Here is a 23,434-nt window from a genome sequence, read left to right as displayed (position 1 = left end):
AAGCCAAGGACAACAAACTTCTATAAGACTCCATTTCCTAAAGAACTCCCTTCCTAAACCACTTTTGATGGCTGTGTGTGTGTGTGTGTGTGTGTAGATAGATATAGATTGCCTTAAATAATATATATATAAGTAAATATATGAGAATTTAATTTTATGTCCTTTTTAAAAGACTATAGTCACATCATAAAAACAACTAAATAAACTGAGACAAAACCGGGGGAAGTAAAAGTTTCAAGTTAGAGCTACCGTAAGCATTCATGATGCAAAAATCACAAAAAAAAATAAGAAAGGAGATATTGTAAACAGAGTGTATTAGCTAGTTCCAAAAGTATTTCTAGTTAATATTATTAGTTCTTAGTTATGTGAAAGTGGATGAATACTAAAGCAAAAAAAGTATTTTAGCTGAGCACTGCTATCTCCAAAGCACATACATGTACATGTGAGAAGAGGCTCAGAAAACAACAGTACAGAGCACGAACTGCTACAGCCTGTGTCCTACATAACCTTTGGAATGCATGACCTTTAAGTTGCTGAAGGTTGCTTCGGAACTTGGCTCGGTTTGATGGAAACATCTGTTCCCCTTGCAGGTATACTGTAAGGACTCTTCTCTCGGTTGGATTCAGAACACAGCAAGTGAGCCCTTGTCTGTCCAAGCACACAGACTTCAACACTTGTAAATCAAGTTCTGAGAGGACAACAGCAGGTCCACACTCCGTCACCCTCTCCCAGCCAGCCAGGCCAAGAGACTGCTGTGAGAACTGCTCCTATCATGTCATCAAATCAAAGCATGTGGAGATGAGGGACTACGAGAGGCATCTGCAGAATTCCCAAACTGCAGCGACTTTGGACCATTGACAGATGCATCTGTCATTTTATACCTTCAACTAACCTGATGTCCACTGGGCTGACAGAGTAAAGCTGTCCAAGACCGATTCCAATTCTTTTACGTTATTTTCACATGTCTCTACTAGGAAGGCCTGGTGCTTCTTAGCCTTTTAATTAAGGAAGAAAAGCATACATAATAAGGTTACATATTGTAGTAGCTGTAAATTTTATTGTGAATTTATACAGCATAATTAAATCTCGACAAGCTAATAATTGCACAATTCAAATCCATTACTAATTACTAATAAACTGTGTCTTATCATATTTTTACTTGGCCAAATGTGCAACTGTACAAAGTCTAGGGTAATAATTCACTGAGAATTTAGTGCCTCATACTTCTTAAGTACTTTATAAGCACTGTAAAGGCAAGAGGCATGAGTTCAAAGTCAGCCTGTCTATAATCCCAGAATATGTCCTAATTCTAGGATAGCCAAGGCTATTAAAAAAGAGAAATCCTGTGTCTGGAGCACTGGACTGAGCTCCCAAGGTCCCAATGAGGAGCAGAAAGAGTGAGAACATGAGCAAAGATGTCGGGACCACGAGGAGTGCACCCACCCACTGAGACAGTGGAGATGATCTACTGGGAGCTCACCAAGGCCAGATGGACTGTTACCAGAAAAAGCATGGGATAAAACTGGACTCTCGGAACATGGCGAACAATGAGGGCTGATGAGACACCAAGGACATTGGCACGCGGTTTTGATCCTACGCAATGTGCTGGCTTGGTGGGAGCCTAGCCAGTCTGGATGTTCACCTTCCTAGATATGGATGGAGGGGGGAGGACCTAGGACTTACCACAGGGCAGGGAACCCTGACAGCTCTTTGGACTGGAAAGGGAGGGGGAGAGGAGTGGGGGGAAGGGGAGAGGGGTGGGAGGAGGGGGAGAAGAGTGGGAGGAGGGGGAGGGAAATGGGAGGCTGGTGGGAGGAGGTGGAAATTTGTTTTTTTTTCTTTTCTTTATCCTCCTTTTATCAATAAAAAAATTTTAAAAAAAAGCAAGCAAAAAAAAAAGAGAGAGAGAAATCCTGCTCAAAAAGAAAATAAAGAATAACCTAAGTACTTTATACATAACAAATCTTTCTATCCTTAAAACAATGCCATGACAGGAGATAAGAATTTTATGATAATAAAACTGAAACAGGAGTCTATAAAGATGGCTTCATGGGAAAAGCGGTCACGGCACAAGCATGCGGCCTGAGTACAGATTCCTAGAACCCTTGCAGAAGCCAGGTTTGATGACACATACCTGCGACCTCAGCACTGGGGAAGCAGAGACAGGAAGATCCTAGGAACCCACAGTCGCTAGTTTACACAAGCCCACAAGCTTTGGGTTCACTAAGAGACCATCTCAACAGATAAGATGGAGAACAATAGAGGATCTCACACATTGTTGACCTTTGACCTCCACCTACAAGAGCATGGGTGAGTGTGCACACATACACGCATGTGCATATACAAAGAACAAATGAATAAATACTCTTTCTAAACTGAGAGAGAAAATGTAAAGAGTATTGTTTTAAAGAAACAAAAAAAAACCCTGCTTCCAGGCACAAGGCAAGCTGTCAGAAGACAGTCAAGAGTAAATGCAGTCAAGACCAATAAATCTAATGCAGAAGTCAAGTGATGGCATTAGCAGTGAAAGGGGAATACTAGCTACAACGAAGGAAAGCTCTGCAGTCGGTAGAACACCCGGGCCTTAGGACACACACTAGGTTACATGGCACTCACTAGACTCCTCCAATAAAAGGAGGAGTCAAGATTAGGCCTGAGGATTCAAATTGAAAGAAGTGGTGGGAATAATGGAGGTCAAGGGCATTCAGGCTACTGTTGTTCTCTAGCTTTCTTGCCTCCTTGCATATTGGTTCACTGTTAGCGGGAAGAGTGAAGAAATCACTGCTTACTCAAATTCCACAAAGGAGACAGAATTCATCCCTAGTACCAACACGATGCCTGGTAAGTAACAGGCATTAAATGAAAATGTAAAAATGAGCAGAAAGCAAGCAACGTAGAGAGCAATGAGAGGCAACTGAACACACTACTGCAAAGCCAGGGCAAGTCTGGGAATCACTTACAGGCACTGTCTGACATTCACCTTTGGAGTGCCTGATGAAAAGGGAGAAGAGCACACACAGTCTTCAGGAGCTCCAGCATCTCTACCAACTAAAAAGAACAAGAGAAGGGGGAAACGGGACAGCATAATATCATGAAAAGGAAGTTTCAAGTAGAGTTGTCAATTATGTTCAATGCTGCAGAAAGGCCAAGTAAATGAGGACTAAGAAGGATCCACTGGGCATGGAGGTCATTATCAACTTTAAAGAAATGTCTTCAGCTACAGAACAGCTTTAACCCAGACTGAAATAGGTTGGAGAAAGGATAAGTCTGATATTTTTTTCCTAATCAAGTATAAGATGAATAAATGGAAACAGAAACTTCAGAAATCTCTTTTGTGAAAAAGGAAAGAAAAAGAAAAATAGTTGGAAAGTAGAAGGGGTCAAAGAAGAGTGGTTGGGGCTGGAGAGATGGCTCAGTGGTTAAGAGCATTGCCTGCTCTTCCAAAGGTCCTGAGTTCAATTCCCGGCAACCACATGGTGGCTCACAACCATCTGTGATGAGATCTGGTGCCCTCTTCTGGCCTGCAGACATACACACAGACAGAATATTGTATACATAATAAATAAATAAATATTAAAAAAAAAAAAAAAAAAAAAAGAAGAGTGGTTGTTTTTTAATGTGAGAAAATGTAAGTCTACCTCAAAGCTGATGAGATCACTGCTAGTGAAGGAATGCTTACATAAACAGAACAAGCAGGATGGCTATGACAGGACAAAACCACATCTCAGAACACAGCACCCCTCTAGTCACAAGGGAACTCTTCCAAAGTTCCAGAGCATGCCTGGAAGCAGACAGCACTGAGACAAATGGATACTCTATTTTTCTGTACATATATACCTTTATTTATAAATTAGGCAGAGCAAGAGGTTTATAGTAATAGCTAAAGTAGAACAATCATAATAACAGGTACTATTATAAAAATCATATCAATATGGCCCTCTTCTCGCAAATATCTTACTCCACCTCCATTTTTTACTTAAAGGGTTGCAGTCTGAAGCTTTTCATAGCCTGTCTAAATTGTCAGTATCACTACTTCTGTGCTTGGGAAATCATATGAAATGAAATAAGGGTTACCTAAACACAAGAGTCTGTGATATTAGGATGAGTCCACCTGGTCACTGGGAGTGGTACTAATGGTTAACAGGCAGGTAGTGTACATATAGCATGGCTGTCCCACTGTGTCCTTGATTGGACAATGTAAGAAATCGTCATTCAGATGACTTCATTCAAACTCGAGAATTCTTCATTTCTAGAATTTCCCAATCAATATTTTTGAACTATAGTCAGCCTCAAATAACTAAAACCACTAACCACAGCTACTAGGGAAGTACCAAGCATTAGGGATGTATAGCGCCAGCCTAGTGTACTCAAGGTCCTGGGTTCAACACACAGCATTGTAATAACTGGGACTGGGCTACTGTACATGACAAGCAATAATTCCGTATTCAGAGCTTTGCTCAATTGCCACCTCAGAAAAGCAGCCTTCAAATCCCTGCCTACGCCAGCTTCCTTGACAGACCTTCACAGCACCTATCACAAGAACACTGTTTTCAACGTGAGGAGCTCAAAGAAGTCTCAGGAACAGGGGATTACTTCTGTCCTCACCAATATATACTTAGCACCAAGAAATTACGTGATCAATTGACCTCTTTTGTGTGGTCTGGAAGTACCTAAGTTAGAGTGAATCGTTGGACTTACATTTCAAGGAGAAATCCCACTGGACACAGTACAATGCTTTTTTTTCCTGTCCTGCTAAACCTTCTATTTGCTGGTGTCATGCTGAGAATTTTACCAGCCATATTCAGAAGGGCACTATATGCAGCTTTCTCGTGCCTGTGCCTGGGTTTGTTACAGTGTGCTATCACTGACCACAGAATGAAATGTAAAGTCTTTTCTCTCTGGTTCCTTTAAGAGTTTGTATTAATTCTTCTTAAATGGTTGGGATTTACCAATAAAGCAATCAAGTCTGTGCTTTTCCTTTTAGGATCTTTTTCTAATTAAAAACTTAAACATCTTACTTGATTTTCTATCTCTTTTTAAGTTATTTTGGTAATTTCTATCTTCCCAGAAAACTGTCTATTATAACTAACTTATCTAACCATTAGCAAACAGATGTTCAGGGTATTATCTTATAATTACTTTTATTTATTTATATTTTCTCTATGGTTTAATAATTTGATCTCTTTATTTTCTTAATGAATCTATCCAACTATTGTCATTTTAGCTATGTTTTCATATAACCAACTTTTGGTTGAGTTCCTTTTTTGTTTTGTTTTGTTTGTTTGTTGTCTTTTGAGATAGCATTTCTCTGTGTCACCCTGGCTGTCCTGGAACTCACTGTTTGGACCAGGCTGGCCTCGAACTCAAGATCTGCCTGCCTGCCTGCCTGCCTCGGCCTCCTGAATGCTGGGATCAAAGGTGTGGATTTCCTCTATTTTTAATCTCTTTCTTTTCTTTCCTTTTCTCTTTCTTTCTTTCTCTACTGGTCTGAGATTTGGTTCAGGTCTCTAGAGTAGGATGTGAGGTTCCTGCTTTGAGAATATTTCTTCTTGAACACCCCTCTTTTGCCCACTACCATCCTATGAAGTTTGGTATGTTTTCAAAGCATTTCCTAATTCCTTTGATTTCTTTTTAACCTACAAGCTACTTGAAGTGTGTGCACTAATAGTCTTATATTTGCTAATTTTCCCTATATGTCTTCTAACACTGGTTTCCAATTTAATTCTATTATATTCAGAAGCTTCATATAGTTTTTTCTTCTTTCTTTAGGCAGTAATAAGGACTGAACCGGGTTTGTACATGTGAGGTAAGCTTCCTATCACTGAGCTATATCCTTAGACGAGTCTCTATAATTTTAATTCTTTCAAGTTTATTGACTTTTCACATAGCCTAGGCTACAGTGTGTGCACACAAGTTTTATATATACTTAAAGAGTGTGCTGTACCACTGATGGAAGTGGTTCCACAGATATCTATAAGGTCAAATTTGTTTATAGTACTGTTGAGTCTTTAAACTGCTGGTATTATTCCTGCTTGGGCCACTCACTACTGAAAGTAGTGTACTTGGGACTGCAAATACAATGCTGTTTCCACATTCAGTCAGGTCAGACTTTGTTCCACATATTTTGAAGCTATGTCACTGTGTGTGCGTGTGTGTGTGTGTGTGTGTGTGTGTGTGTGTGTGCGCGCGCGCGGGTATCATTGCCCACTTACCAATAGCAACGTTTTTATTCCAAAGTCTACTCTGGTTGCTATCCCTCCAGTCCCATGTGATTGTTGTGTGCACTATGTTTTCTCCTCCATTATACTGACACATATATTGTATTTGACACTCAACAAAACTTGTATGTGATAAAAACTGTTAGGGTTATTTTACAAATGAGCAAACAGATCACAGGAATAATCACTACAGGTCACACAGCTGCTTTGACATGGAGATGGCATTAAAACTCCGTTTAATCTGTCTCCAAAATGTGTTCTTTCCTGCAAAAAAAAAAATTAAATACCAAGTGGATCAAGATTTTAACCCCAGCACTGTGGAGGTAATGGCAGGTAGATCTCTGAATTCAAAATAAATGTGGTCATGAACAGAAAGTTCTCAACAGAAGAAACACAAATGGCCAACAAATATTTTTGAAGTATTTAATACCCTCAGCCTTCAGAGCATAATAAAACTACACTGAAGTACAGAAACTGTTACAACATTACCTCCTTTCCTGTCCTCTTTCCAAACCCTTCTCATATGCCCCTCATTGATCTCTTTCAAATTCATGGCCTATTTTTTTTAACTGTTGTTACATGATGTGTGCATGTTTCCAAATATATAAATACATCTGCTCAGTCTGTATAATGCTACGTATGTGTCTTCAGGACTCACCATTGGTACTGGCTAACCTTAAGTAGTGTGTTCTTCCTTGGAGAAGACTCTTTCTCCTCCTCTCAGCACTCTGTAGGTCTTTCCACAGGGTTGAGGCCTCCTGAGCTTTCCCCATCCGCATTAACATGACGACTGGTTCAGCTAAGAAGTGTAGCTTCTGACATTCCTAGGATACGCAGCCTCACTGAAAACGCCCTGGCCCTCCGGCTCTTCCCATTCTTCCACCCCTCTTCTAAAATGACCCTCGAGCTTAGCAGCAGGAGCTGTGTTGTAGCTGTGACAGGTAGGGCTGGGCTCCACAACTCTGTTTTGACTGGTGTGCTTTCTCTAACAGTCTCCATCTGTTGCAAAGAGAAGTTTCCTTGATGAGGGGAGAGGACTACACTCACATCTGAAGATTTGGAGCTAGGTACCTCCGATGAGAGAGAACGTGAGATGTTTGTCTTTCTGTGTCTGCGTTAACCTCACTCAATATGATCTTTCCTAATGCCACTATTCACCAGCAATGCTTGAAAACTGATCTTAGCATAAACCCCCAGGAGAGCTGGGAGGGGGCACTGACATAGTTTCATTTGGTTAATCTTTAGCAGCCTGAGGAGTTTCCCTCAGCTTTAGAAACCTTGAATCCAAGAAATATTTTTTTAAAATACTTTTTTTAAAAAAACTACTTGAAAGGGCTGGAGAGTTAAGAGTTAAACAGTTAAGAGCACTGGCTGCTCTTCCAGAAGACCCAGGTTCCATTTATGCCCCCAAATGGCAGCTCACAGTCATCTGTAACTCTAGCCCTAGGGGATTAAATGCCCTCTTCTGTCCTTGATGTCTGTGTACCACAAGTAAGTGGTACACAGACATATATGCAGGCAAATATTTCAAGATAGGTAGAGAAATAATTTCTTAACTTTCTTTTATTTACTCTTTGTGTCTTTGGCATGATGCATCTTGATTCCATTCATATCCCCAATCTTCATATCCACCCTCTGCCCTTGCTGCCCCCCAAAATAAAATAAAATTTAAGAGAAAAAAAAAGAAAAAGAAAAAAAAACCTCTTGTCATGGAAGTTGCGGTGTGACGCAGTAAGTCACGCAGTAAACCCTTTTGTCCTTACATCTTCACTTGCAAGTGTTCACTGGGAAGAGTGATTGGTCTGGTTTGAGGCCTCTGGTTTCTGCTATACTATGGATGCTGGGCCCTCACTGGAACTCCTCTCAGATATCCTGTTGTTGTCCTGACTCGTGGAGACTGGCCCCTTCACATGCTCCTGCAAATCATGGATGGGCCAACTCATAACCCTGGTTCTGGGCCTGAGTAGTTGCAGAGTGGGTCAGCCCTGCCAGCTCCCTGCCGTCCTCACCCCCACCCGGGTGAGCTCTCCAGCACGGCCCTGATTAGTTCATCCCTTGTGGCAATGAGCAAGGGGCAGGGGCCAGCTCTGCTTCCACACTCTCAGGGTCAGCGTTCCCGCACATGCACCATCAGGGCCAGCTCTAGAGCTGCAGCTGGTGAGGGGCAGCTCTCCCACCCACCACAAGCAGCGAGGGGTTGGTGGGGTATCTCTCCCCCGCCCACACTACCACATGGCAAATGAGGGGCATGACCAGCCCTCCCATGCTCCTTTAGGGGCCAGTTCAGCAGTACCAGTCAACAGGGTCAGCTCTGCTGTGCTGCCCAGGTGAGACACAGGGTCCACTTCCTGAGTGCTGCAGTTGGTAAAGGGGAGGGTCAGCTCCCATGCCCACCACAGGAGGCAGAGTCAAGGAATAAATAACTTTTTAAAAACTACTTTGAGCTTCCATCTCCCCCTGTCAGAATGAGTACTGATGGAGGAAGGTCATTGGCTAATAAAGGAACTGCCTTGGCCCATTTTATTGGTTAGGACATAGGTAGGTGGAGTAAACAGAACAAAATGCTGGGAGGAAGAGGAAGTGAGGTCAGACTCGACAGCTCTCCTCTCGGGAGCAGACGCCTCAGCAGAGACGCCATGCTCCCAGCTCCCAGGCAGACGCACGCTATGAAGCTCCGACCTAGAATCTTCCCGGTAAGACCGGTGCTCACAGATTATTAGAGATGGGTTGATTGGGATATCAGAATTAGCCAGTAAGGGCTAGAGCTAAGGGCCAAGCAGTGATTAAAAGAATACAGTGTCTGTGTAATTATTTCGGGGCATAAGCTAGCCGAGCAGGCGGCTGGGGTGTTGGGGACACAGCCCCGCCGCCGCCCCATATTACTACAGACTACCATCAAGAAAAGTGACGACATGGCTGACAAAGGAAACCTTGTACTGCTGGTTAGTATGTAAGCTGGTGCAGCCATCGGGAAAGTAGATATGAAGGTTTCTTGAAAAAACAAAGCCAGAAATATCAGATGCTGTTGCCATTCCTCTCCTATGCACACACCCAAAGGACTACAACCTCCCACAGAGAGATTTGCACATCCACGTTCAGTACTGCACTATTCACAACAGCAAAGAAATAGGAGCAGCCTAGAGGTCTATCAGCACGTGGGTGGTTACTGAAAACTGTATATACACCCAGCTGGAGAGAAAAATGAAATTGGAGGCTGGAGAGAGGGCTCAATGGTTAAGAGCACATACTTTTCTTCCAGAGGACCTGAGTTCAGGCTCTGGCCACACTCAGCTCCCAACTCCCTGTACTTTCAGTTGTACACGAATCTGTTACCTCTGGCCTCTATGAACACTACACACACACACACACACACACACACACACACACACTTAAAAAATAGTTTCTTTTTCTCTAGAAAAAGAAACACCATGAAATTTGCAGGAAATAGATGGATCTGAAAACTATTCTATTAAACAAGGTGACCCAGACTCAGAAGTACACAGTGCATGTTCTCTCATGTGGTATGGTTGTTGGAATGAGAATGACCCCATAGACTCATATATATAAGTCTCTAGCACTTGTCAAAGGAAAATGCTCACCTCTTGGCCATAGGCAAGCACAAACTACACAGAGGGATCTAGGACAAGACATAATCCTGTTCCCCAAAGGACATACCCTTGTGACCTCGCTTCAAAAGTTTCTACTACTTCCCAATAATGCCATCAGATTATGAGTCTATCAACAGATTGGTCTGCTAATTAAGTCAGAGCTGTCATGATTCTATTACCGCTCAATGACTGGATACACCACCTGGGGACCCATACTTTAATATTTCAAACCTTTTGAGGGATACTTCATGCACAAGTCATTACAGGGCCTTCATATAAATCAAAATCAATCTGTCTGTCTGTCTCTGTCTCTCTCTTTTTCTCTCTATCTACCCACCTATTTATCTAACTATCTCCCCTACATATTATCACCATTTTTTCCCAAGGCTAAAACTAAGAATTGTATTTTCATATTTTGCTTACTTTTGAATTTATTAATTAATCCAGCCCCATATAATAATTGCCTAAATATACATAGATATACACTTGATAGACACTCCTTAACAGTGTCAAATACTGAGGTCATTAAGAGAGACAGTGATATTTACATGAGCTAAAACAGTGCTCATGGTATTAACACTATTTTCCTTGGTGAAAAATAGCAAACAATAATTTTTATTAAATTTTATAATAAAATATTCATTAATCCATTACTTTTGAACATGTTCAACAGAATCAGGAAAATGCTCTCTACAAAATTCAACAGGACATTTGAAGCAAAAATATCAAAGAACATTAACTTTACCACAAAGCATAACAATCAAAGAGCACTTCCAAAATTGTATGTAATGAGAGCAGTCATTATTATTATGCAATAAGTTAAGTCTCCAAAGCATAGGAGATGTTCACATGACTTTTCAATCATAAGTTCTTCAGGGAATAAAACATTCTTTCCAGCAAAACCTCATGAGAACTAGAATTCCCTTTTCAATATATGGTCTCTCCTAGAGCTCTAGCTAAATATTACTGAATGGCAGGAAAACAAATCTCAGAAATGATGGACTTAAGAAAATTTCATTGAAGAAAGCACCAGGCAAGTCACAATAATAGCGATTTGAAAATGAAAGCTCCCCTGTTTCAAAAGAAGAGAGTATCAAAATCAGCTTTCTCTGGCAGACCTGCCGCAGCTACTGCGCTTCCAGGATGCTTTTAATATGCACAATTGCTAAGCAGCTTCTACTAGAAATGTAGTTTTATTCAGTAGCTGATTAAACCATTGTCCAATTATCAGATTTTACAATTGAAAGCTAGATTTTTTAAATTTAAAACTGTAAGTTTTCCGGGTTTTTTGTTTGTGTGTTTATTTGCTTGTTTAGTATGAATATGTGAAGGGCGGGTATGATGCACACACGAGTCCAGGAGAGGGCATAGGAGCCATTGGACTTGGTGTGACGGGAGGTGAGAGCTACCTAACAGGGGTCCTAATCAAAATATTTTCTAGGAAAATTCTTTCAAGATTCATGTTGTATGGTCAGGTGAATATCAACCTAATTTTCTTCACTTTTTAAGTGTCCTGTGTTGAAACTCGATTCTATGACATTAAAAATCACCATAGGCCAATAATTAGTAACCGGAAGATAAATGGAATTTCACTGTCATTTAAACTCACCTGACTATCTGTTAAATAAAGTTTTTAAAACTCCAAGAAAGGCTGGGCAAAGGGTGCACACCTTTGACCCCAGCTCTTGAGAGGCAGGCTGATCTCTGTGACGTTGAGGCCAGACTGGTCTACACAGTGGCTGCACACCAACCAGAACTACATAGTGAGGCCCTGACTCAAGAAAGGGGGGGCATTTACCCAGTTTGGACTTTTCCAAACTTACAGTCTATATTTGTATTATATGTCTTGAACCAGAGGAGCAATCGCTTTGAGGGCGGTTTGCTAACACTTTGTATGTCCTGAACTAGGGCATACAGAGTCTCTTTTAGACCTAAGTCTTACTATGCTGTGCGAGATTACACAGTGTTATTTATGTCTCAAGACTGCTTGAAGCCCTTGTGTCTTACTAATAGTATCAGGGCTTCACTGGAAAAGCAACGAGGAAAGCGATTTTAATTTTTCTCTTCCAATGCAGCAGAGAAAATTAAGACCAGGCTTGAAAAATGGTCCTGAACAGGACCTCAACTAGAAATACGCTGTTGGCATGAAGAGAGAACGAGCGTGCATGCTCTATGTTACCCTCTATATCCTGTCAATCACCAAACACCTATGCTGAAAATAAATGTCAGAAAGATTACACACCACCATGAAAACAATTTTGTTCCCAAAATGAATAAAGGAAAAGGAAAAGTTTCTTCATGAGTCAAATTCTCTTCATATGGAAAAGTATTCATTCAAAGCAGAAACCAGAGTTTTAAGATATAACACTACAAAATTTATGCTTTGTGGCTTTAACCTTTTAACTTGTTATTTTATTTCTATTTTCCTATTTTGGAGTGGTTTGCATGTGTGTACACATCTGTCCATATGGAAGCCTGAGGCTGACGCCAGGAATCACCTTTGGTTTCCCTTCCACCTTACTGAAGGCAAAGTCAGCAAAACCAGAGTTCATCAATACGGCCTGTGTTACCAAACACCTTGCCTTGGTTTGTTAAGAACAAAATCAATAAATAAGTATGTAAAATATTTAGTTAACTTTGCACTAAAAAGTTAAACTTTATATTCATATATTTTACCATAATAAGAAACAGAGAGAACAAAAACATATGTACCCTACATGGATGGGTAGTACCAATCCCACAAGCCATGAGTGATGGAGTGAAAATCCCGGGGCAGGCGTGGGATGGCTCCCTATTAGCCATTGTTCCGGAGGGGCTCAGAGGCCCCAGAACTGTACAGGCTGTTGCAGCTGCTCTTGATTGCCCACAGAACTAGCCGGGAATACCCTAATGCTGACGACACCACACACACTGGTTATAGGACATAGAAAAATCAATATGGAACTAAACTAGAGCTCCCTCCCTGCTGGCCTTTATACATAGTTCCAGAATGTGCAGTGAAGGCTATAGGGGGGAATACTCATCAACAGTTTTACCCAGCTGAGTGAACAATATCAGCCTATCAGGCAAGATGTGCCCACTGATACAGTAATAGCTTGACTTATGGGTATGTTATAGTTTCATGTCTGTTGTGGTCATGAAATACTCTAGACCAAAAGTAATATAAGAGAGGAAAGGGTTTTTTCAGATTACTGGTTACTCTGCATCACTGAGTGAAGTTGGAGCAGGAACTTAAGTGGGAACTGGGGAGGGATGCTGTTTGCTAGTGAGCTTACTCACCCCTAGGTAGATTTCTTATACAGCCAAGAACACCTTCCCGGGAAACAGTGTCACCACAGTGGACTGGGTCTTCCTACATCAATCAACAACCAAGACAATCATGACAGATAGGTCCCAGGTCAGCCTAATCAGGGCAATACTGCTGATAGATTCCTTCTCTGGTGCATCTAGGTTGTATCAAGTTGATAGTTACAACTAACTGGGATAAGAGGTAACTAGCTGTCCTCCGATTGGATCTGAGGTCCAATCCAGAGGAAAGAATTCATGCCTTCTTCCATAAACTTGGTCAAAAATTAATGTCTGGGAAGGCCATAGGTCCTGACTGAAACTTACTACTATTGTTTTATTAAATTGATAAGGTGTCAAGCAATCTTTTAAATACCTGTTTTGTTCTTGGCTGTGATTGGGAAGTTTCTTATTGCAGTGGATGGCTGTAAACACAAAATCTGGTCAAAATGCTAAGAACAAGGGACTGTTGAGTGTCCGACCCTAAACAGAATGCTCACCTCATCCCCTCTGTGGCTCAGAGAACATTATAGAAGAGGGAGCAGAAAGAAATGACAGCTGGATGGTGGGTAGAAGAGCCATGAAATGCTATCCTGTAGGAATGATGACTAGGCCATCGCAATCATGAACTCAGAGCGAGTGCATTTATCTGAATGTAGATAGACTCCTAGGCCTGTCGACAGTCAGTCACACAGATGAAGGAGAGGTTCCCGGAGCCCTATTCCTCCCTGGGGAGCTATTGGCTACTTAGAAATGCTGGAAGAGAGAGAAAGTAACTGTCTTTTAAGTTGTGTAGCCACTGCTGAGTTCACTCTTCAAAGAATAGTTTCACACGCATGTGGAAAGCCCTGGTTAAATTGAATGGGTCACAAACTTAACAAAAGACATGGAAAGGACTTCGGAAAGGACCTTTAGGGAGAATGGGGTCCATGGCAATGGGAGGAGAATATGGAAGGGTGGGAGAGTGTGTGTGTGTGTGTGTGTGTGTGTGTGTGTGTGTGTGTGTGTATTAAACTGTGAAAATAAATTTTATTAAGAAAAACAAATAAGACAGCTGTAGAGATGGCTCAGAGGTTAAGTGCACTGGCTGCTCTTCCAAGTCCTGAGTTCAATTCTCAGCAACCACATGGTGGCTCCCAACCATCTATAATGAGATCTGGTGCCCTCTTCTGGCATGAAGGCATACATGCAAGCAGAACACTGTATACATAATAAATAAATCTTTAAAAAGTAAAAAAAAATAATATAAAGAAAATTAATTCAATCCATTAGTTTTCTGCTTCCTGTCTTTTCCCTTATTATCAAAGTATCAATATACTAAAGGCAATGACAGATGAATAAGAAAATCAAAAGAACATGACAATAAAATTTAGGAAAAGCAATAAATTAATAACTTTATAGAAGGAAAAATATACTTACTAGCAATACTATCTTCATTCAATAATTTTTACTAACTGCTATTTAAATTTCCTAATACAGTCAGGTAAGGAAATAACAGTAACTTCAAACAGGGGCGGCAGGTAAAAGTACCTGCTGCTCCAGTCTGACTGAGTTTGATTGCCCCGGAACCACAAAGGAAGGAGAGAACCAACTTCCAAAGGCTGTCCTCTGACCTCCATACACACCCACATACAATGATGCACACACATCATTAATAATAAAAAACAGAAAACACAAAAGGCCTCAGGGTTGGGATATAAACTCAGTGGTATGGCTCTTGCCTACCATGCAGGAGGCTCAGGTTTCAAGCCTCAGGAGTACACAAACAAACAACAACAATTAAAGTTGAAAGACAAATGGCAATAGGAAAGAAAAAAGCAGAGAGATGAAAAAATAAGACATGTGTGGAAAAGACAATATGATATATGTGTGTATGAAAATGCCAAAACGAAATTATGCCAGTGGATCTCAATTGTCACCTTGATAAGAAGAACCTCTGGGCATGACTACGAGGGATCAGATTCAGTTAAAGAACCCACTATGGTGTGCCGTTCCCTGGGCTGTGTAAACAGAGCTCGCCCAGGCAGTCATCACTCTGCTTTTTGACTACAGATGAATATGACTAATTCCCTCATGCCCCTCTGCCATGATTCCTTCATCATCAAGGACTTTATCTTTCCACACAGCAAAGTAAACCTCTTCTCCCTTAAGTCACATTTGTTAAAGTATTTAATTATAGAATGAAAAAAACATAACTTAGAAACCCTGTCACTGTGTGCTAACTTAAAATAACAATAAAAATAAGATACAAAGAATTTCAGAGATAAATGAGATGGAAAACGTCATTACTTTGACACAAAAGCTTTACATCACTTTGGTTACAACCCAATAATTTTTAAACATCTCTCATTAGTTCTGCAACTGCTTTTTATGACCTATCAAGCTTTAAAGAAACAATTAGTCATGGCTGGGCAGTGGTGGCACACACCTTTAATCCCAGCACTTGGGAGGCAGAGGCAGGAGGATCTCTGTGCGTTTGAGGCCAGACTGGCTCCAGAGAAACCTTGTCTCAAAAAACAAAAAAAAAAAACAAAAAACAAAAAAAAAACGAAAGAGAGAGAGAGGAAGAAAGAGCAAAACAATTAGTCTACAATTTTCAACACCACCAAAACAATCAGTTTAATAGAAAGAATACCAATCAAAAAGTTTCGGGTAAGCTGAAACTTGCCTTACTTTAGACTACCCATCAACATGCAAAAGTCAAAAACTAAAATTAAAACTCTTGCAACCGAGTACATTTTCTGATCACAAAACACCCATAAACTCTGTAGTGAATTAAGTTAGTCTTGCTTTTTTTTAAATCTACTTTTTTAAGCTCTAGGCTAGGACTAGGAAAAATTGTGCAACTTTTGGAGTGATAACGACTGAACTCTGCACTCTTACACTCTGACCCACTTTCCAAACTACTGAGAAGAATGTTTAGTAAGCTCAGCCACCCTAGGGTATTTTTCTTCACCAATTCATCCCTTTGAACTAAGAGTTAAGAACCAGGACACGCACAAAACAGCTCAGTGGTAGAGTGCTTGCCTAGAATGCAGAAGTTTAAATATAAACTGTGGGGGAACAGAACAGACTGTGGATATGTGTTACACACATCAGTGATGCACACTAAATAGGAAGGTCTTACCTTTACTAAACCCACATTCAGATGACAAATGATCCACACACAGCAAACAGGATTGGCCCCTGAATCTGAGATACTGACCATCTCATGATGAATAGGGACTATATATAATGTAGGAACATTTGAAAATACTGAAGAGGACCTAAAAAACTGGGTCAGACGTTGAGAGCACTGCCTGTTCTTCTGGAGGTCCTAAGTTCAATTCCCAGCACCCATGTGATAGCTCACAACTGTCTGTAGTTCAGTTCCAGGGACGCTGTGTGCATGTGGCACACAAACATATGTTCAAGTCAAAATTCATGCACACAAAATACATTTTTTAAATCTCAAAAATAATTTTTAAATACTAATGAGTTTTAATTTAATTCCATAACTACCTTTGGAAGCACTGAGTTGGTCACTGATTCTTAATATAACCCTTTCATTACCTTTTTGGGAAAGAAAAATAACTTTCATTCTCCTCAGTCGAATCTCCAAGAGTCATCTGACATAACTGAAAGGGAAGTAGCCAAGTCTCTAAGGAAGTTTGCACGATGAAACAAGGCTGGAGGACGTGCAGTGTGACTACAAACTATGCCTTCTTCCCTGCTGTGGTTCCCACCACTTTACAGGATGGGCAGGCATTTGTAAATGGACAACAAAGAGCATTTCAGTCAACAAGAGTATAAAAATATAATCGTAGTATGTTAAAAAGCCAGAATTCTGACAGATGAAAGGCAGCCAGACAGCTAACATGAACCCAGAATGAAGAGCCCCCAGATTACATGACAAAAAGCTGGGTGTGTTCTGATGCAACAGGGAGATGCTGGTACCTTTCAAACAAAAGATGATCCACGAGAAAATATCAATATTTTAGGGGAAAAAATATGTGATAGCTAGCTTACTCACAATAGTTAATTTGATTAGATATTTATGAAATGTAATGTTTATGTACAAAATGATCAGAAAATGAAGTCACTAAAATTATTAGATCTATTGCTTATAAATCCTGATTATCTTCCACCTAAGTAAAATCATAAAATCATTTTTAAACATTATATGATTGAGAACTATTAATTCAATTGGTTTTTCCCAACTGTTCCAAGTTTGAGAATTATGCATATATTTGATGCAACTGGAACTTCCAGCTTGAAACTTTGAACGATGTCACTAAAATTACTTTCACACTATTATCTCAAGATATACGGTGGGGGATAAACTTGCTACACATCAAATATGACCCAATAAAGCCATTGCCATAGGGTTTCTATCTTTAACCTTACCATCACAAGTTCCTCTTGTAACTCACTGCAGCTTTTTTCATTATATTGGAGTCTCTTTGAAAGATCTATAATTACTTTCTTCTGTTCTTCGATCTCTTCATTTAGTTTCTTGTTTTTGGAGAAATACTCTCTTTCTAATCTGAAAAGTTAAAAATGTCAGAGCAGGTTTTTCAAATGTACTTCTCTTTCATACAAGTAGGCAATGTTCTATATATCATGTCTACATGCCAAAAGGCTTTTTAATGCCCATTTTCCTTTTTTCAAATGAAAAGGTTTATGCACTCTTAAATGAAAGACTTTAATGGAATAACAGTTCTCCTTTGACAGTAGGTATCTGAACTGTGTCCAAGGTAATACAAAAAAGAGAATGGAATAGTATTGTTGGGATATCACCATTATTTTTGATGAACAAAATCTACCCGTCTCAATTAAGTCAGTTCAGAAACTGCCTTAAACTGATAAAAGTTCATAGGGTGGGGTTGTGAGTAAGTATGAATGTTGTAAGCTCTTGAGTGTGCAAGTGAACACACCTGTGCACACAGACACACACAGAGGCAACAGCAGGGTATAAGTGTTCTCCTCGAGACTGTCTCTTACTGACCCGAAGCTCGTTATCACTGACTTCTAACATGGGTGATGAGGATTCAAACTCAGTCTCTCATGACTACAGAGCACGTGATCTTACTGACTGAGCCATCTTCTGAGCCCCCAAGAAAATTATCTTAAAATGAGTGATAAGGTTATTAACATACATCAGAAATGAAACAAATGTTTGTATCCCTTCGAGTAGAATTGATTTGCCGTAAGGAAAACTCAAAAACAAAAAAAAAATCAAAATGTTCATTTACTTTGAGGATATGTTTACTGCTCTAGTTGGAGACATGAACCTGGGAGAGGGGGACTAAAAATAAGGCGGACAAAAGTCTCACGTAATAGCCAAATTTATTCAGAGCATCAGACAATTTATACTTGGGAGTTAAGAAGAATCACCTGAATGAAGTATGCAATGACAAAGACAAGTTGTACATGATAAAAATATGTTTTTCCATTGAGGCACATGAATAACCACAGCTGAAGCAAGCTCACTCCTATCCCCCAAACTGGGGAAGCACAATAACACATTCTAAACACGATTCTGTGTTTTGAAAGAACTGAGGTCACAAGACTCTTGTCTTGTTTCCTTGAGTTTTCTCACAAACATTCTGAATTTTCACATGACTCCATTCTTGGACTGTGTTCTAACAAGGATATAAATTTCTTTACAATACAATGTGTGTTATTATTTAAATGTAATTCAGGCTAGCATTAAACTGTGTTTACACTGGTTTGGTTTTGTGTTATAAGAGGTTCATCATGTAGCTCACACTGGCCTGGAACTCTTTTTTGTAAATGTACTGTGCTGGCTTAAACTCTGCCAGACTTCCTCTACAGCCTCCCAAGTGCTGAGATTCCATGAGGGCTAGCACATGGAGCTGTGTATGTTCTCATGTGGACATCACTGAAAGGCAGCTCATGAGTATTGTGCTTTAGAAATTCACATGCATATGAATAACATCGATTCAATCAGCGTCACCATTTTAGCCTGAGAGCTTCCTAGTAGCTGCAGTCGACCCACTTCTGCTGTGTGAAGCTGGGTCACAGGGAGATTCTGACACAGTCAGCAGTGCACTCGGGCTAAAGGAAGAGCAAGAGGCTAAGTTTCCAATGACACTTGTCCATACTCTGACATTTTCCCCTCTCAGGGCACGATGCAAAGAAGACTTGCATACTGTCTTTTGAACCAAAGATATTCCAAGGTAAATTAACTAACACTACTAAATGTGTATAGAAGAATTAGATGCTACATTTATAGCAGGTAAATCTCTTAGAAAGTAGAATAAACAATGAAAATGGAGCAAAGTAAAGAAAAGGTATGTAAATCCAGAGTCAGTCCAAGAGTCCTGACATACACATGGTCAAAGTTCCAGGCTGAAACAACTCACAAGAGGCCTGGCATCCTGAGAGTTCTGAACGCTGGATCAAGAGAGGAGAGTCCACAGAGTACAAAAGTCATCCATATTATTATTTCATCATGCATTACAAAGTGAGTCTCTATAAACCAAGTAAAAGATCATTTGCCTCTGATTTCAGATGCAGACACTGAGTTTCCAGAGGAAACCATAGACCACAAACAAAAGATCAAGAATCAGATGATGTCACGCTTGCCTGACACTTGAATTGAATAGTCAGCTGACTTACAAAAAGGTGTGAAGACCAAAAGCCATTTTCAGGATGTGCCTGTAAACTCTCCCTGATATATAAGCTTTCCAAGAAGCTAATTTACAATGCAGCAAATCAAATGACAACAGCACAAGATTAGAAATCAAGGGGCTCACAATGGAAGAAGTCAGAGGAACTCCAAGGAGGATGTTAAAGACAGGTCCTGAGTACATCAGGAAATCTGAAAAGTCAAATAGAGACAGAAAGGCCCCAGAGGGATACTTTAGAAAAGACACAAGAGGACAGAATTTCAGACTACTAGACTTGAAGAGGCTGGAGAGACGGCTCAGAATGAAGAGTGCTTGCTGCTCTTTAGTCTGGCCCTAGAGCTCCTGACATCAGTGGCTCATAACCATCTGTAACTCTCTGACACCCTCTTCTGGCCTCCACAGGCCTCCACATACACATGATATCCACTCACACAGACACACACAAATAAAAACTACAAAAATTAAGCTAAATTAAAAATAGCCACACAGCTGGGCATGGTGACTCACACCTTTAAACCCAGACTTGGGAGGCAGAGGCAGGTGGATCTCTGTAAGTTTGAGGCCAGCCTAGTCTACAAAGCGAGTTCCAGGAGAGCTAGGACTCTATTACACAAAGAAACCCTATCTCAAAAAAACAAAATAAAACAAAACAAAATCCAGGAAAACCTGGTCTACATAGTGAGTTGCAGACCAATGAAAGCTACATAGAGAGACCGGTCTTGCCTCAAATAATAAATTAAAATAAAAACTAAACAAGAATACTTCAATGATTGGTTAATCAAACAAACTCTCACTGTATGTGTTATTGTTGTTTAATCATCCAGGCCGTGGTGGCACATGCCTTTAATCACAGCACTCAGAAAGCAGAGGCAGGCAGATCTCTGAGTTTAAGGCCTGTCTGGTCTACCAGTAAGCTCAGGACACCCCAGACTAAAGAGAAAACCCTGTTTTAAAAGAAAAATAAAAAAAGAGTTATTTAATCACAAGCTAAACCCATTCATGGGGTAATAAGGAACTACATTTGTGCCTTATCTGCTGATTCAGCTGCTCTCGCTACTATACCAAATACTACTGTAGGCATCTGGAAAGAACACGAGCAAAGCACATGGAAAAATGAAAAACAAAATATCTAATAAGACTGCCATAAAGAAACATGAAGACAAGTTACCAAGAAAATAGTGTAGGAAAAAGGATGCTGCACTCAGATTATCACTCTGGGGGAATAGAAGCAGGAAGGAACAGGTAAATATTATGTGACAGAAGCAGGCAATAGAGCTCAAGCAGCAGAGGTTACTTTATAATATTTAAAGGTAGGAACAAAAGCATGGCAAAACATGCATACAATTTTAAAATCTAAAGTTGGGGACTGGAGAGATGGCTCGGCAATTAAGAGTACTTCCAAAAAAAAAAACAAGTTCCATTCCCAGTGCCCACTCTGGGTGACTCCAAACTGTCTAAGAGCAGCAGCTCCTGAGGGTCCAGCATCAACTTCTGGCCTCCATCCACATGTGCTCACAAGTTCTCCGCCCCCATACACACTTAAAAATATAATCTTTCTACAATAAAAGACAATCTTTTTAAACTAAACATAAAGTTAACATCAAAGCAACAGCAGTAAATATTAAGCAGCTGCCATACATGAAGGGAACTGAGAGCCAAAGGCAAAGGCATCATGCTGCTGTGTCTCATCATCTTGGCAGTGCTGTTTACTCTTTAAACTATGGACAAGTGTTAACTTGATAAAAGTCAGTATTTTAGTCAAAATAACTATTATTCAACACATATTAACATTTATTTAATTTATTTAATAACATTAAATTTATGTATAATTTGTGCCATTTTTAAAATTCAAAACCTAGGGTTAGTGCTGGAGAGATGGCTCTGCAGTTAAGAGCACTTGTTGCTCTTGTAGAGGACCCGGGTTCAGTTCCCAGCACCCACACAGCAGGTGTCAACTCCCTACATAAAACTCTAGTTCCTGAGAACCTGACATCTCTTCTAGCCTCCTCAGGCACTAAGTGCACATGGTGCAGACACACACATGCAGGCAAACACACACACACATAAAATAAAAACAATACATACTTTAAAAATGTAAAACTCTAAGATCGCTAAAATGAGGTGTGATACCCTTCTGTTAGCAATGTGATATAAAGCTAGCTTCTCCACTTCTAACAGCCACAGCCAGTAAGAACATGTAAGGAAAGAAAGGCGCAGGTTAGGGAGCTCCTGGATCCCGGGAGAGTCAGGACTTACAAAGCAGACGGCTGGGGAAGAACAGACGAGAAGGAAGCCTATAGCCAGGATGCTTCCTTAATGGAGTCTGATTATTTTAACTTCCACTAACAGTTTGTCAATAAATATGTTCCTTAAAACAAGTAGCATTTCTTTAGGCTGTATTTTAACAAGAACATAAATAACAGTGCCACTAAACCATAACACTGTTTTTATTCAGAAACACATTTAGAAAAATAAAGAAGCTCCTAATTATTGAGGAACACAAGAAATAAAATTTATCTGCAGTCGATTCAATATCCTATCTTTAAAGTCATTTTAAATTATATTTCAATGTAGACTGGATTTAAGGCTTATCACAATCTTTTCCCTACTACTGCCCAATAATCAATTACAGAACTAATTAAGATCAAACTACATCTGAAAGCTCTATAATCCAAAATCATTAAAAAGCTTTTCCTGTAAGTTTTAGATTTAAGGAAACTTTACAGCTAAGAAAACGTAGTGATATAAATGCGGTTTGCTCCACCTCAAACAATTTCATAGCGGTGCATCACGTCTAAGACACTGTGCATTAGAACTCTGATTCTGAAATGCAGATGTGTCGTACATATCTGCTCCTGCCACCCAGGGAAATCCTGGCAACAAACAACTTTAACGGCCCCATCCAGTGACAGCAACAATGTGAGGTGAAGAGTGGCCTTGGGCACTGGCACTCGTGGGCTCCGTCTGGACGGCCTGCACCATGGGAGCTCTGGGCATGGAGCTTATCTGATCCTGCCAGGAGCTCTCCGGCCACTGCACCTCCTCCTTGCCAATACCCATCAGCCACTATGCCCTGGGCACTGCAATCTGTCATGTGACCACTTTTCACAACCATGAGGACACTGTCCTGAAGCTGCAGAACCAGACCCAGGTGGCCAGAATCTAGCCACCAAGTGTTTGGCTTCTCCCATTCCACCCTAGAAAGCCCTCCTTCCCATCATTTATGAAAATCCAGGTTTAATCCCTAAATAAGAACAAAACTGCTCAACCACTGCTAATATTCTGGTACCATTTACTTTTTATAGCTTCGTTCTTAGCTGTTGTTACATCAGTCTTTCACATCCTACCCTAAAATTCCCATCTCAAAGCTCTAAACTAAAAGTGTGCTTCAGGGGCTGGAGAGATGGCTCAACACAGAAGACGATGTATACCCAGGTTCGACTCCCAGACTCTCCTGGCAGCTCACAACTGTCTACAACTGCAATCCCAGAAGATCTGATACCCTCTTCCAGTCTCTGAGAACACCAGCATGTACACGCATACATGCAGGAAAAACATTCATAAAATAAAATATTTTTTAAAAAGTATCATTCACAAGAGAGAATAGTAGAAAGAAGAAAGTCAAATACCACATTTACACTCATCTGGGTTACAGATTTAAATATATACATAAATGCACATGTGCAGT

The 23,434-nt window shown here is 40.3% G+C and overlaps 1 protein-coding gene across 1 annotated transcript in view; it reads right to left on the bottom strand.

The window, feature by feature from the left end:
* Ccdc171 (coiled-coil domain containing 171) overlaps positions 1-23,434 on the bottom strand; it is a 332,057-nt gene that overhangs the window by 230,262 nt on the left and 78,361 nt on the right. Inside the window, exons 10-11 of the mRNA XM_075944990.1 lie at positions 17,498-17,636; positions 893-995 (exon numbers count right to left, since the gene is read on the bottom strand). Coding sequence (XP_075801105.1) covers positions 893-995; positions 17,498-17,636 — 242 coding nt within the window. The remainder of the gene's footprint in view (positions 1-892; positions 996-17,497; positions 17,637-23,434) is intronic.

Source organism: Microtus pennsylvanicus, chromosome 13 (genome assembly GCF_037038515.1).
Source record: "Microtus pennsylvanicus isolate mMicPen1 chromosome 13, mMicPen1.hap1, whole genome shotgun sequence".
Taxonomy (NCBI): Eukaryota; Metazoa; Chordata; class Mammalia; order Rodentia; family Cricetidae; genus Microtus; species Microtus pennsylvanicus.
This window is presented reverse-complemented; position numbering and strand designations above follow the sequence as displayed.